General features: G+C 32.9%; 1 protein-coding gene across 3 annotated transcripts in view; it reads right to left on the bottom strand.

Moving 5' to 3' along the window:
* Positions 1 to 16,374, bottom strand: part of DIAPH2 (diaphanous related formin 2) — a 953,573-nt gene that overhangs the window by 651,622 nt on the left and 285,577 nt on the right. For all 3 annotated transcript variants that reach the window (XM_070461796.1, XM_070461795.1, XM_070461794.1), the window contains 4 exons: positions 10,155 to 10,265; positions 4,444 to 4,562; positions 2,452 to 2,568; positions 192 to 310 (listed from right to left, as the gene is read on the bottom strand). In XM_070461796.1, coding sequence (XP_070317897.1) covers positions 192 to 310; positions 2,452 to 2,568; positions 4,444 to 4,562; positions 10,155 to 10,265 — 466 coding nt within the window. The remainder of the gene's footprint in view (positions 1 to 191; positions 311 to 2,451; positions 2,569 to 4,443; positions 4,563 to 10,154; positions 10,266 to 16,374) is intronic.

Raw genomic sequence — 16,374 nt, 5'->3', positions numbered from 1 at the left:
AACTTAACAAACAGATTAGGATTTCCAATCACACAGAACTCTCAAGATCATCATAATTAATAATTAGAGCAAATGAGTACCCATGGACACAATAACCTACCATATTAAAAGAGGAAGTTTAGTGAGAGAGCTACACTTGAAAAGTGTCTATTATACCCACAATCAAAGACATTGAAGATTATGTCACATACCTATCAGATGAGTAAAATCAATGTCTAATCTTTGTCTATACTTGAAATCTGGATCCATTCCACTGCAGTGCAGCACTATCTGTGAAACACACTCCTCAATTATTTTGTAATACTGCGGCCTGCAAAAGAGAGGAAGTGTTCTTGAATATCTTTTCTATCCAGACAAATCTATTTTAAGAAATGATTCTGCATGATAAAGAAAACTAAGTCATTTTCTAGCAGGTTAAAAACTCTTTCTAGCCATTACTCTCTCTCAGGAAAAACATGCCTAAGCTTAAAGGTTGGCTGGACATTACAGTGCAAAACCCACTGTGATATAATCAACTATGAATACCTTGACTTAAGACTCTAGCTTGCAGGGATTCATGCTTGTGTTCAAAAATACTTATCAACTTATCTACTTAAGCTATTATTCCTAAAGTTAATAAAAACAAATGACTTTTTAGTCCTACATCTATGGGTAAAGACATGGTTCTAGGCCTCTCCAAGTTCTCAATTTCAATAAGGGATGAGTATCTTGGCATTACATGCCTAACAATGTCTTGAGTTTACTGTCACACTGTTACTCAAGATAGCTATAACAGCTTTTACAAAACTGGACTAGGCCACTTATGTTACAGACTATACCAAAGATCTATTTATACACATAGTTTAAAAGATTTATTTTATAGAAGCAAACATACTAAATATGCATGGCTATAGCTTCAATTTGTTCAAAGTGTCAAAGGTTCTAAAACATTTCCTAATTCTGTAATCTATCAATGTAATTATGGCCTTAAAAATGACCACTTACATACTTCAAAAATTTTTTTAAAGTACATTTTGCATTAAAATTTGGGGAAAATTTAGCATTTATCAGTGGCTAATAAATTCAGAGAAAAATCAGAAGGAAATACCACTATGGACAAATTTTAATACATATATCCCTAAAATTAGTATGCTGATAACTAGTCCAACTACTAAAAGTTTGCAAACAAATCCAAACATATTCTAATTGCACTTATATCTTTTGTCACGGGGCTGGACTCAAGGATAAGAATAAACAGTAATATATATTACACATCTGAGGCTTTTTCAAGTCATCAAAAGATCTATGGTAAATAATATCAGATTATAATCAATCAGGTCAAAGACTCTCTGGATAAACAAGGAAAACACAATCATTCTCTTTAAGACAAAGTATCCATCAGTAGAATAAAAGTGCTAGTGACTCATCTTCCTCACATGGATGTTCTCAGGATGAAAAGTGTCATATTAGAACAACTTCTCATTCATTCAAAGGTGCTGAGAAATGGACACAAAGTATTTTCTCAGGTAACTGTGTACCCATGGGCACTGTACCCCTTGAATTACCACCACTTATTTGAGAAAACAATAATCATTTTACGTTGCATTACTATCTTTCCTGCTTAAAAAAATAATAGCATATAATTTTTAAACATTTTTCTAGTCTCTGTAACATCATGATGCCCATCAGTTATTGCACTGGTATGAATATAATAGAACTGTAGTTGTACTCTATGGGCTTTTAAAGCTGTCATTTTGGTTGTGACTGTACCCGACCCCATCGTACCTTCCCTTGCCCTTTAATGAAGCAAGGTTAGAAATCAGAGAGATGTAGTTTGCTAGAATTTCACACATATCAGAGTATAAAGAACAACTATGAGTCTCTTGAACAGTTAAACATAAGATCATGAGATCATAGTCACCAGTTTATGGATAATTTCAGTCTCTCAGAAATCTTTCTCTGGTTTTCAGTTATATTCCCAGAACTGAACTCTGAAATTTATGACTTTATATGGATTACTATTATTCTCCTTTATTTAGAAGAATTACATTATTGTGTATAAAGCTAAAATATTAATATTACTATTTTCTTAGATAAGTTGATATCTATTACAAGATAAATACTATACAAGAGGAATAACAATAGTCTTCCTTATCAAATGTACAAGAACTTAAAAATTTTACCATAGACTCTTTGAAGGTTACTCTGTACTACAAAAAATTTCATTACAGGGTCAGTAAAATCTGTTGGGTTTATTGCTACTGAAATGGCATACATCATTTTTGTAAGCAGATTCTTCTGGCCCAATGAAAAATTAATTAACATCTTTTTAAAAACTGTTATCTAAAGTCATCAAATTCTTGTACCCTATGTATGTATATGCATATACTGTCTAGTCCTCACTACATTGCTAATTTCCCTTTAATATCTAATTCAAATTACACAAATCATACTCTAAGAACAGCCATTTACCTGATATAATAGTCATTTCTGATGAGCAAAAAATGTTGTAGAATGGATAATAAATAATTTTCAGCAGCAGTGTCCTTCAACATATTATACAGAAGATGGTATACTTCATTCATATCAGTGGAAAGTGAGTAAAGGAATAAAATGATTTCTGATTCACTTCAATTCATAACAAAAGCAGCTTCATTTTTGAAAACATTAAGAGATCATTTTGTTTCCATTACTGTTTCTAAACTTTCAACTCTATGATCCAGGATTTAAACATTTGCATAAAGAAATTTAATCTATGGATCACTTTAACTTTTTAACCACTAAAACGCTTAAACAGACTTAAACATTTAGCCATTAAAGACTTAAATGATAAGTTATTCATTATATTTTGAATTACAGCTTATAGTTGGTACCACTGGAATAGCAAATGCCATTAATGAAAATGATTTTTTCTTAACCTTCCTATGTTTATGATGGAGCACCTATATTATTCATACAAGCCAGTACTCCTGCTTTTTCACTGCCACACAAGATAGTAACGCAGAGGAACACTGCGTGGACTGCTAAAAGTTCATAAAAATCAGTTTCATTTTATACGGATGAACCATTACATATGAAATCATTACAATTTGCATTCATCTGTATTTCATTTTTTGATAAAAGAGGGAGGCTAAAGAAAAAGAAACCTGAAACATTTTTCTTACGATGTAAAAAGAGTGGTAGAAGTTTAAATGCTTTTATTAAATTAGAAAACAGATTTCAAATATGGATTCACTTTTATAAGAAAAGCAAGGACCTAGAAAATCGATGTAAAATAAAAGTAGAAGAGGAGATGTAATCCAGTATCTTAAAAATAACCTGAACTGTCAACATTTTCTCTGAAATAGAATTAAGTATATGATGGATTACTTCTTACACCTCATGTAAGAGTGTTGTGTTAAAGTCTCATAAGGTCCTTTCAATGGCTATGGAATAGATCCAAAAAATAGATTTATGGTGAAGAAAAATTTATACAAAGCAAGATATTTATTGATATAAAACACATTTAATATTACAGAAACTGCTGTAAACTAGAGTTACTGATGAAGGATAAGAAATTACTGGAAATTATCTCTCATAATAACAAAATTGTTATTCACTGCACTTATCCAGTACTCAAGTGTAAGATACTTTGATAGGAACATTGGAGGAAAAAGTTGAAATAATTCTGCCCTCCATTTCATAGGGGCATAGAAGTGTACCTAAATAAGACAGATACAGGGAAAGTACTACAGGGTGAAGAAGATGACTGAAGAAGCCATTATAGAGAGAAAGTGCAGCTCAAATAAACTTTTGGTTCTGATGTATTTCCCCATTTCCCCAGAACCCATAGGTAAGAAATTTAGTGTATGTGAAACAAATGGCGAGCAATGCTATGACAATCATCTTTCATATCTAAAATCATTTTGTATAAAACTGTTGCCACAGAAAGGTTATATGCTAGTTCCATTTGACTCAAATGCTTCCACTCTAGCAGTTTTGTTCTAGTCAGACCCTATCACATTTAAACTGTTTTTCCCCCCTAAGGAAACAAAATATTTAGAATGAGAAAAAGACATTTATTTGAACTGAATGATATCTCTAAATCACCAGAAGACCATTTAATAAACTGAAAATGTCTATTACCTAGTTACATATGAACTCACTGAACTTTTCCCCAAAAATCCTTATCTGCAAGGAATATTGCCTTAGGCTCTTGTCTATTCAAGACCATTGAACAGAGTATACCTATAATGCTGCAAGCCATTGTGTGGATTTCAGTATACTCTGTGTAAATCATCAGGAGACTCTGACAGCTCTTCAACAGCAATCTCAAGAACAGCATCATAGTGAGGCTCTAATATAAATAAATGGATATAAATTGGGCTGGCAGACAAGAATTATAATAATGGTTCACAAAATCACTCAAAAATCCCTTTTTCACAGTACATGCAAAATGATTTTTCTGGTTTGTCAAAAGGATATTCCATTTCTGCGCGAATGTCATTGAGACGGTGTGATAATTCAGTTAGGTCGTCCTCTTTGTTCTCATCAAATACTTTCAACTGAATATCAAGCTCATCATTCTCTTTTTCTTTCAAATCCTAATATATAAACAGAAAACTTAACAGTCGAATAACAGTTTGACAACACCATACTTTGGAAATAAAGCCCTGATACTATTATTTATTTGCATACACAGAAGCAATTTCAAATTTTGACCCAGGCACTTGGTTTCCTATAAGAAAGTAAATGTACTCCGTTTTTCTGTTTTAAAATGAAAAAAACCTCGTTGCATTCACTGAATTTTCTTTTCACACCCCAGATTTTGACGATTCACATTAAAAAATTAACGATCACTTTTACAACGGAAAAAACCTAATTGCTAACAACCCAAATTAAATGCCGTTGTTTTGACTAAACACACTAATCAAAGATTGCAAAAGAAAGTCATGCAGTTAGAACATTCACATATGCCTCTGGCAAAAAATGCAAATATAGATCAATTGTATTAATGAAGAACAAATGCAAGGATATATTCAAGCACAACAGTCCCAAGTATGGCGTGAAAAGTTGTATAAACAAATTTATTTTAAATGAAATTTTGTGATTTTTAAAGCAAAAAGATGTCAGGATTTTTTAATCAAGATGCACAACCAGCCTCCTGCCCCACCTTTTATTTTTGCTTAGCTGAATCACAAAATATCAACTTGGGCATCAAAGATTTGTTTTTGTAATACATTATAAGCGCATGCGTTACAAATCCCTGATAATTTTCAAAATCATAGTATAAACAAAATCTTTGGAAGCATGCCACACTAGAGATTGTTGGGCTTAATATATATCACCTGGAATATCTTTTAATATGTGTCCTTTAAGTTGCCGCTTTTAAAACCCAAATTGATAATCACAACTGTGGATACTCAAGGGTGTTACAGAGAAACTAGGATGTTCAGAGCTGAGCTTGAACTCTAAAAGGAAATGCAAGCACAGTGTACTTCAAATTCGGTCGAGAAAACAAACTCAGATGCATTTTTTTTGTTTCTAATTTTATTACTAAGGACAATTATAAATGGAGATATAATGACTATTACTGAAACCAAACACAAACTTATACAATTTCTAGGTGTTTTTTTCCTAACATTCACATACATAAGAATTTACTGAAAATTTACCTACAGAGCATATGAAAGTATTAATATGTTTTAATATAAAATACATAACAAATATATACATGTAAGTTTAGTTTCCTCTTTAGTAATAATCTGTTTTAGCTCTAACTTTCTACTTTGAAGGGGAATGAAGAAATTTATTGGAATGTAAAGTTACCTAACATTGATGAGATATAGTATCAAGTGATTTCTGAACTCGATTCAGAAAAGAGCAGAAACCAGATACATCCAATTAAGAAAAAACCTTTAATACATTTTATAATACAGAATTTTTCCTTATTCTTATGTCATAATATATTCTTTCTTAGATGTTCACTATCAAATTTTAACACATTCAAATATGTTTAAATAGAAAAAACAAGTTATAGACTGTCATTTAATAAGCCTCAGAACTTTAGAAAAACATGAAATCAACCTGTATGATCTAAATACTTTCAGTAAAAATAACTGGTTAAATGTTTATTTCCATTTTTAATTCGGACAATACATTATTTATATAGTGTATATAGTATGTAAATATATATAGCACAATATAAAATACAGATGTGCATAAATGAAATATCTTATAAATATTGTTTGTTAACAATGTACCATTAAAACACATATGCATATCTACATGCACATACATATATAAAAAACTTTTCATTCAAATGTCAAACCTTGAAAGGTATATTCAAAAATTCTTGATTAAATAAATATTTAATGAATTAATAAAATTTTTATACAGCACAAATGTGACAGATACCTTATTGGAATATGGGAAATGCATCATTGAACTTTTATATTTTAAATGAAGAATGACATAAAATTACTGAATTACACTGTTAATTATGTGAAATAATGTAAAAATGTTTCAGATATTTTTTGAACAGATTTGCTGTACAGATACAGAACATTATCAGCAGTTTCTCTAAAATAGATAGTTACATCTCTATAATATGGTGTACTTCAAAGGAAATCAAAGTCCATTACCAGTATATGACTGATTACCAGTCAAGCAATCAAAATTGAGTCTTCTAAAGAATAAGAAAGGGTTTGTCAGTCTTCTAAAAGAGGTTAAGAATGCCGGCTGCCTACAGACACAATTTCTTACTGTCTTGTTCCTTCACATACCTGATTTAATAAATGGCAGATGGAGAAAACTTCACAAGAAATCAAGGTAAGTTAACTACAGAGCAAATACTATTTTAAAAATCACTATGTAGTGTTTAACAACTCATCTGTCCCAAATTACTAAAGCAAATTTATGAAAAGTGAATTTTCCATGTAACTGAAATATAAATTCTTTCAACATCACAATGTATTTATACAGGGCAAATTTTTAAAATAAATTTCTAAAAGAATGTAATTAAAATAATTGTCATTGTCTTGATGATTCTAATAATTATATGAAAAAGCATATTATTCTACTACAATGATGGTCTCTGGGATTATTGAAATGCTAAGAACTGTTTTTTCCCTAGCATTTAATGATTCCAGATAGGTATAACTTTTGATCCATGTGCCAACAATTTATATTAGCCCTAGTCACATCTAATTTGCTACTTTGAATATGATATATTCTAGAAAATTAGAAAGTTCCTCCTGTTATACAGTGTATAAAATAAGAGTAAACAGGATAAAAATCATGATATTAGAGACTCATCTTTGAATATATTATTAGGTTTCCATGCATGTGTAAAAGCTGTTTAAGGTTATGATCAATTCTACTGGTTGAAATGTAGTATTTAGTACATCAGGTAGATAATAGTTGACATGTTAGGGACATCTAGTGTAAATTAAAGCAAGCCCATTCTGAGTTTTCCTCCAAATTTTGATAATGAAACTACAAGGACAACACCAACAGTAGGGTCTATCTGCCTAGATTCTGATTCTCATATTGTATATGAGAAATACCTGGGAAGGATTATTTTTATTTTTTCAAAACAAACATCTCTGCCCCACCTCTAATAAGATTGCGATAGGCTCTTTAGGGGGACAATCTGCCTGCAATGCAGGAGAGCCTGGTTTGATTCCTCGGTCAGGAATATCCCCTGGAGAAGGGATAGGCTATCCATTCCAGTATTCTTGGGTTTCCCTGGTAACTCAGATGGTAAAGAATCTGCCTACAATGTAGGAGATCTAGGTTCGATCACTGGATTGGGAAGATCCCCTGGATGAGGGCATGGCAACCCACTCCAGTATTCTTGCCTGAAGTGTTCCCATGGACAGAGGAGCCTGCCAGGCTACAGTCCTTGGGGTCACAAAGAGTCAGGCACGACTGAGCAACTAAGCAAAGCACAGCTCAATTTCTTGAGAATCAGAAAACTACTTAGCCATATCTCACTTCATTGTCATAGAAAGAAAAGAACATTGAGAATCCTTGTAGGTTCCATTCCAAAACTTGAGTAGGCAGAAACAGGACACTTCTTACTTTCCTCTTGCTGAGGAATCACTGAGACCTAAGAATTAGGTCATACTGAAGAGATACGGTAGTTAAAGAAAAATCTAACTGGAAGCATGTTTAGAAGCACAGGGTACCTACCACAAGAGGCTATATATACATATATGTGTGTGTGTGTGTGTGTATATATATTATATATATATATTGGCTGCTGTATACATACAGCAGCTATAGGGCCAATAGGAAAGTGCCGCTAAGAAACACTGATGCAAAACCTTAGCTGTCAATGTAACCAAATGAAAAATACTATGAGACCAGTGAATAGCAGAGATGAGCACATCCTGACAAAAGTGCACAACATAAGAACAAGAGCTATTATGTACACTTTCTGAAAAGATGAGGACTTAAATAAATTGAGAGTCACCAATTTCTTGACCAGTCATTCAGTAGTATAAGGTAGAAAATGAATGTTCAATTATAGACATAAGGAAATGAAAGCTGGAAAAGTAACAACAACAACAAAGGCAGAAAAACACCACGTATTAGTAAGTGACTAGAGAATGCTCAGGAGCCCCTGAAGCCAACGAGTGTCCAAAGACATGATTACTCTCTCAGAAACAGAGGAGCAATCCCTGGAGGACAAAGATGGAAAGCTTTGTCCTAGGCAGCTCAAAAGCACGCTAGAATCCAGACTATAATATGACCTACATAATTACATACTGTAATATTAGCTACACAAGGCCACAGTCTTTTTGTGAGGAGATTTGTGAGAAAAGAAGAATAAATATGTAACATACACTATTAACTAGTGAATGTCCCTAAGTTAATTGCGTGTGGGAAGAAAGTGTTAGTCACTCAGTCATGTGTGACTCTTTGGGACCTCATGGATTGTAGTCTGCCAGGCTCCTCTATCCATGGGGATTTTCCAGGCAAGTGGGTAGACATTCCCATCTCCAGGGTATCTTCCCATCCCAGGGGATCAAACCCAGGTCTCCTGTTTCGCAAGTGGATTCTTTACCATCTGAGCCACCAGGGAAGTCCCAAGTTAACCTCATACTGAACCTCTCAGGTCACTTATGATTCACTGCAACCAATTCCTTGGTTTATAAAGTCATGGATGAAAAAACCACTCAAAGTGGAATTGATATAGAAATTTCTAAAACTGCATAGACTCAATCGTATATCTTATTAAAATGGGTCTCAATGGATCTAATTATAATGATGATGAGTTTTAACTACTTTCAGTTAAGATCATCAGAATACAAGTAACAGATGCATGCTACACACTGGTTTCTCACCAGGAAATTTCCCTGATTTTGGTTATTTCTAATACCCTAGGAATACACTATATACATGCTCATTGACATTTGTTTTGTTTTTTCTTTACAGGGTCCTTTTATTCCCTTCTGCTACTTTTACTTCTTATTTATCTCATGTGGCTTGAGTAGATTAAATAGACTAGGGAGATTTTGCTTATCTCTTTTAACAATGCCATGACCTTGAACAAACTCCTTCATCAGTTAACATAATAAAGTCATGGCAGCTGCATATCTGTTTATAGAATATGTGTGTTGATTTATCCTAGAACAAGCTTATAGTTATTTCAAAAATGTTTTTAACAGCATCATAATTAGAGCAAATAACCACACTCAATTTAAGAAATAAAACTGCTTTTCTTTTAGAAAAGTTGCTACAAAATTGGTAACGAGAATACAATTTTTGTTATGTATCTAGAATATATTAATCAAAATTCTATGCATACTTATGTTGAATATAAAGGAAATCAATCTAAGTTATCAAAGAGGAGAGCAAAAAAATTTTATTGAAAATCGAAATGGCAAAAAAAAAAAATAGCAGTCTTTTATGCTCTAAGTATTCAAAGTCAAAGAAAATAAGTTTCCTTTTGACTTTAAGGAAACCAAGAAAGTCATCACTTCTGGACATATCATTAGCTGAATTCTGAATCACCAGCTGTATGTTGAGACTAATAATACTGCAATATCAAAAAGCTTGCAAAGCATCTAATGCTTTATAAAAGAAAACAGTAAGGCACATTTACTTACTTGGCTGCAAGTACTTTTGTCTAAAGAGAGAAAAACATTAAAGTTCGTAAGCATTATAAAAGTGCACATTCCACTTACTGGTAACATTGTTTTTAGTCCTGAACGAAGGAATTCATTCCTTAAATGTATTCGAAAATCAAGGTCATAAGGAGATGTGACAAGCGCATTTATAAACTGCATGCAGGCCACCTGCAATTATAAAATAAACTTTGTTAAAAAAAAGTTTAAGAAATACTTAATGCTTTCAGATAACTTTTTTCCATATACTAAAGGCATACAAACATACATTATGAAATATATTAAGAAAGGCAAATATTTATATAAGTATAATGACTATGACTTTATAGCAGAAACAAAGAAATTAACAATAAAGTTTCCAATGTCCAGAGCAATTCTAACAAAGGTAAAATGCATGGTCAAGTACTGCTGTATTTGCTAAACTATATGAAGCAGTATGATATTTTCTCTGAAAAACTCAAATTTCCAAAAGTGTGGATATAGAGCCCTTTAAAAAGATCATAAAATGTATCTTCCATTTCCAGCTGTCCTCAGCATGCACTTGGTCTCAATTCTATATGGTTATAAATACTTCTCTAAAATAAATCAAATAAAGTGATGAAAGTATATTGATACTAAAGAGTAGTGATAACTTAGAGATGTTATTACACTGATTTACACTTGCTCCATTCTGTTATTAAATGGATCTGCACAAAATATAGACTATTAAAATATACGATTAAGATGAATTAATTTACTACATAAAAAAATGAATGCAAGTGAATTAATATCAACTAGAAGGCACAGTGACAGAAATACTCATGTGCATTGCATGATAAAGTAAATATAAGACCTTGTTTTCAAGTAAACATAATTCTTTACTTAGATTGATGCTAGAAAATGGGTTTTGGTTTTCCTCTGATATTGAGCCTCCTTATTAAAAAAGAGGAGGGAGTTATTTTCTGGTAATGGCAAGCTAGTAGAGTATTAACCAAATGCTAATTGCCAGGTATTCCAAAGATTATTCCTCATTTTTTAAAAATGCTCAAGTCTAAGGCAACTGGCTGATAGTTCAACTGAAGAGCTGCACATTGAAATTGATTATTTTTAAAGTACACAATGAGTAGTTAAGAGTGTTCAAAGAGCTGAATGCAAGGGGACCTCTGGAAAATATCAGATATAGTAAAGATGCTAACTGTATATAGAAGGGGACACAAATAAATCAATAGTTAGTATGAGAAAAACACAGCAGCAAAAGAAAAATATTTCGAATGTTATTCTGACTTGACCTTATCCAGACCTGTCATTATGATAGTGATTTTTTTCAAGTACAGACAAAATATTAAAAGGTATATTGGTTTTATTTTTATATCTTTATGTTATACAGTTAAGCTGCTTTGGGGTGGATTAGCCTATCCAGCTCACATCCAGGTTCAAAAATCAAAAAAGTTGTAGGCATTAAAGGGGATGATCAAGGTTGTCTTTAACATTATTAGCTACCTAAAAGATAATTGATAAGAATGTAGTCCAATTTCTATGAATGCTCAAATGTCAAGCTAAATCACTGAGACATCTGACTAAATATTTGCCATTGACTTGGCATTACCTTAAAAGTCATATCAGGTAAGTTATTATGATGCTTATGACTTAATGGGTTACTTAACCTTCCTATTCATAGTAAGAAAAAGTTTGTCTCCGAATAGTTTAAATAAGCTGGAATATAAATTTGCACAGCATACATGTCCATAGCTATATTATCATTGTATTTGCATGACTGATTCTTGTTATGTTACAACTATGACCTGACCGAACAAGCCAAAGTACATGTCCAATCCAAAATTAATAGAGAGAAAAGTTGCCATCTGCTAGGATTGTTTTTGCCAGAAGAAATTCTAGCTTAATGGCTTGTATTAATATCCTACAAGTAAAGAGAACATTTCCATAACAAACAAGTTAATGAGTCTTGGAATTGTACCTTTATACAATAAAAATATTTGGATCAGGAAATAATAAAAATAGTAAAAGTCAAAAAAATTAATGAATGTAACAACATCTAAATAATTCCGCATTTAGTAAAATAAATGTTGCAATGCTATTAAATACTTAACATGCAATGTATAAATATTGAATATATAACTAAATGCAGAAAATAAAGTTACAGCCATTGACTATAGTATAAAATGATTAACAAGTACTTTGAAGTTAGTTTAAACAGGTAAGGGCACTGATTTATTAATGTACTATTTGTTATCAAATTCTAATGGATATTTAATTAATTACCAATAACATAAGATGAATATTCATACTATCATTTCATTTTCCAACATAATCTGCTAAAGCAATGCTCTTTAATAGGAACATCTATATTGAATGGATATGGAGAACAAAAAAATCTTTTTAATTATCTCCACCTCTTTATATTACTACACAATTACTGCCCAGGAGCAAAATCAATCCAATTGCCACTATTTACAAACATAAAGTTAATTTTTTAAAGTGTAATTAGCTTAAAGGGCTGACTATATTATTACTTAATTATAAACATGAAATATCCATTTTGTAGATTCTGAATTTATAGCTAAATACAAACTCCCAAATTATTATCATCATTATTATTTTCTATTAGCTTTTGTTACCAGACAATTTAGGAGTTTTACATAGCATAATTCACCATCTAATCTCATCCTCACAACAACCATATGAAGTGTTACTATTATACTCATTTCAGCTGATGAAGCTAAGACTCAAAACAAATAATTTATACAAGGTCACACAGAAAGGAGGAAACTCATGATTCTAAACCATGTAACTTTACTCCAGATACAGTTTAATTTCCAGAACATTCCAGATGCCTAACCAACTCCATTCCTAGACTAACACAACAAAAGATTTTAAGGATGGGTAAGATAATAAAATTTAACTAGTGCATCATGTTTAATATATTAGGAATACCTAACTTTGAAACTACAGGTTAATTAGAAAAACATATTTATTTTAACATTATGTTGTTTAGTATATAAAGTGGTTATCATATGTCAATTAGACTTCAGTAAAAATAAAGTCATCATCATAATACATAATGGAATACAAAAGGAAGGAAAGAAGAAAAGGAAAAGAGAGGAAGAGAGAGAAGGAAAGAGGGAGGGAGAAAGACAGGAGAGGAGAGAAAATCGTCCCTGGAATGTGTTAGATTTCACTTTACATAATATAAACAATGATCTATGGGCAGTATTCAATCATCCAGCAGAATGGCCTCTCACTTTCCTTAATTTGTTGCCAATCCCACTCCCTCCACTCCTTATTCAGCATGGATGTGCATGCAAATACATCGTGTACACACACACACACACACAATCATGCTATTCAATATGAAGCCACTAACTACAATTTAAATGTAGCTTAATTACAATTAAGTAAATTTAAAATCCAGTTGCTTGGTCTCATTAGTCACAAATGTTCAACAGCCACATGTGGCTAGTGGCTCCCATACTGGACAGCATGGATATAGAGCACTGCAGTCTGACCACATAGCACTGCACTGGACACTTTAATTTAAAAATGGTTCTGTTCCAATATCTAAAACCTAAGCTCCAGAGCAGGGGAAAACACATTAATGAATAATGAAACTTTCAAAATTGGTATGTTCAACTTCAAAGTATACAAATTTTTAAGAGCATGATTGAAGGATATTGTCCTCTTTCAATGAAAAATTAATCTGCTTTCAAAAAAAAAAATCTAACTCCAGAGACAGAAAATAAAAAATTACAGGGTTCAAAAGCTAGAAAGAACATAAAATACACCAATCCAATATTCTCATTTATAGATAAGGAAACTGAAAACCTAGGAAGATTAGGTCATTTGCCCAAGACTTTATAGCTAACGTGTTTGTGTGTATGAGTTAGTTGCTCGGTCGTTTCAGACTCTTTGCAACCCCATGGACTGTAGCCTGCCAGGTTTCTCTGTCCATGGGATTTTCCAGGCAAGAATATTGGAGTGGGTTGCCATTTGCTTCTTCAGGGGATCTTCCTGATCCAGGGATCGAACCTGGGTCTCCCATATTGCAGGGAGACTCTTTACCATCTGAGTCACCAGGGAAGCCCATATAACTAATAAGAAGCCACAAAGATTGGATTTGAACACAGGCCTCATGACTTTTAGTCTTGAAATCTTTCTACCACCCTACAATGCACAAACCTGGCATTGCTGAATAGCATTTTTCCCTGTACTGGAAAGAAAACAAGTGCCTTTGAAATGAAATCACAAATTTCACTATCTAGATTTCATCTGCTGCTTATTTTCTTTATAATGCATCTAAGGTTCAAAATGGTCTGCCATATCTGTTTTAAATCCAGCTTTCATAAGAATTAAAATTTTAAAAGTCATAAGAAGTCTGAATTTTTTTCCATTATTGATAAACATGCTAGGCTAGAACCAAGATTCTGATTTTTGACCAGTAAAAATAGTTTCTGTATTTGCAATGTTATTAAATAATCTCCTTATAAGGAGATACCTACACAATATCTATACAACCCATTGAATAAATGCATTAACATGTAGATAAAAGCTTTGTGCATGAGACAAAGCATCCAAGAATTTGTGCCATGTATAATTATACTAAATTGAGTTACTATCAGTTTTTGCTTAGCATTTTAGCCTTCCTTTACCATTATAGTATACCTTCTTTCTACAATAATCACCCACATTCTTCAGTCAGAGGATGCTAGTATCTTCATTGTCAGGTGTGGGGTATGGTATAGAAAGTGAAATATCACAGAACTGATTTTAAACTTCCTAAAGATATGACTCTAAATTTGTTTAGGGTTTTCTTTGTAACTCCTCAGTTCAGTTCAGTTCATTCGCTCAGTCATGTCCGACTCTTTGCGACTCCATGAATCACAGCACGCCAGGCCTCCCTGTCTATCACCAACTCCCGGAGTTTACTCAAACTCATGCCCATTAAGTCAGTGATGCCATCCAACCATCTCATCCTCTGTCGTCCCCTTCTCCTCCTGCCCCCAATCCCTCCCAGCATCAGGGTCTTTTCCAATGAGTCAACTCTTCGCATGAGGTGGCCAAAGTACTGGAGTTTCAGCTTCAGCATCAGTCCTTCCAATAAACATCCAGGACTGATCTCCTTCAGGATGGACTGGTTGGATCTCCTTGCAGTCCAAGGGACTCTCAAGAGTCTTCTCCAACACCACAGTTCAAAAGCATCAATCCTTCAGCTCCCAATAAAATGTTTAAAATATAATGGGTATATTATATTACCTTCGCTGTTTGCCTGAAACTATCACATTGTTAATCGGCTGTAACCCATATAAAATAAAAAGTTTTAAAATGTACATAATGGGTAATAGTCATTAAATATTTCTAAATTTACTGACATGAGACATTACTACAAAAAGAAACTGCATTCAGTTTCTTACTTAAGTGATAGAGAGGGGAAATATTTAAAAATAAATTATCCTCATTAAATTCCTTGGAAAATGCTAGAACCTTTATTTTAACTCACCAACTCTGAAAACTATACAAACATATATCTGTCTGTGTGATCACAGTTCATAGAGCTATGGAGTACAATAACTGCCAACTCCAGGACATTCTCAAAACAGATTACCCATACTGCCATTAGCTGTGACAAATTGTGCTTTTAAAATGTTATTGACACTGTCAAATATTGACCTTATTAAGTACTTTATTGACATTAACAAGGTCTTTCTTTATCCCAGCCCAGCAGGAGTTAGGAAGAAAGATAGTTTGAGTCAAAGTAAGTGTCAACCAAGAAAGATACAAATATACAAAGAGAGTTAATTAATTAAAAAAATGGAGAATTCCAGGCACAGCAAAGCCATGTAGGAAGGTATGGAGGTAGAGGGATGAAGTAGCATAAAATGTTCAGGAAATTGGGTACAAGCTGACTGGACCAACTCTATACGTAGCAAAGTGATGGAATATGAGGTTAGAGATTTAGCAAAAGTTAGATGATGGAAGTATTTTGTGTAGACTAGCATTGGACTTTACTCCTAGGGTCTCTGGGAAGATATAGGATTTTTAGCAGTGATATAACAAAAACTGGCTTCCCTGGTGGCTCAACAGTAAAGACTCTGCCTGCCAATGGAGCAGACATGAGTTCTATCCCTGGGTCATGAAGATCCCCTAGAGAAGGAAATGGCAACCCACTCCAGTATTTCTGCCTGGGAAATCCCATGGATAGAGGAGCCTGGCAGGCTACAGTCCATAGGGTCACAAAGAGTTAGACAGGACTTAGTGACTAAACAACATAAAAGAACTGTATCTCAGA

The sequence above is a fragment of the Odocoileus virginianus genome, chromosome X (genome assembly GCF_023699985.2).
Source record: "Odocoileus virginianus isolate 20LAN1187 ecotype Illinois chromosome X, Ovbor_1.2, whole genome shotgun sequence".
Taxonomy (NCBI): Eukaryota; Metazoa; Chordata; class Mammalia; order Artiodactyla; family Cervidae; genus Odocoileus; species Odocoileus virginianus.
This window is presented reverse-complemented; position numbering and strand designations above follow the sequence as displayed.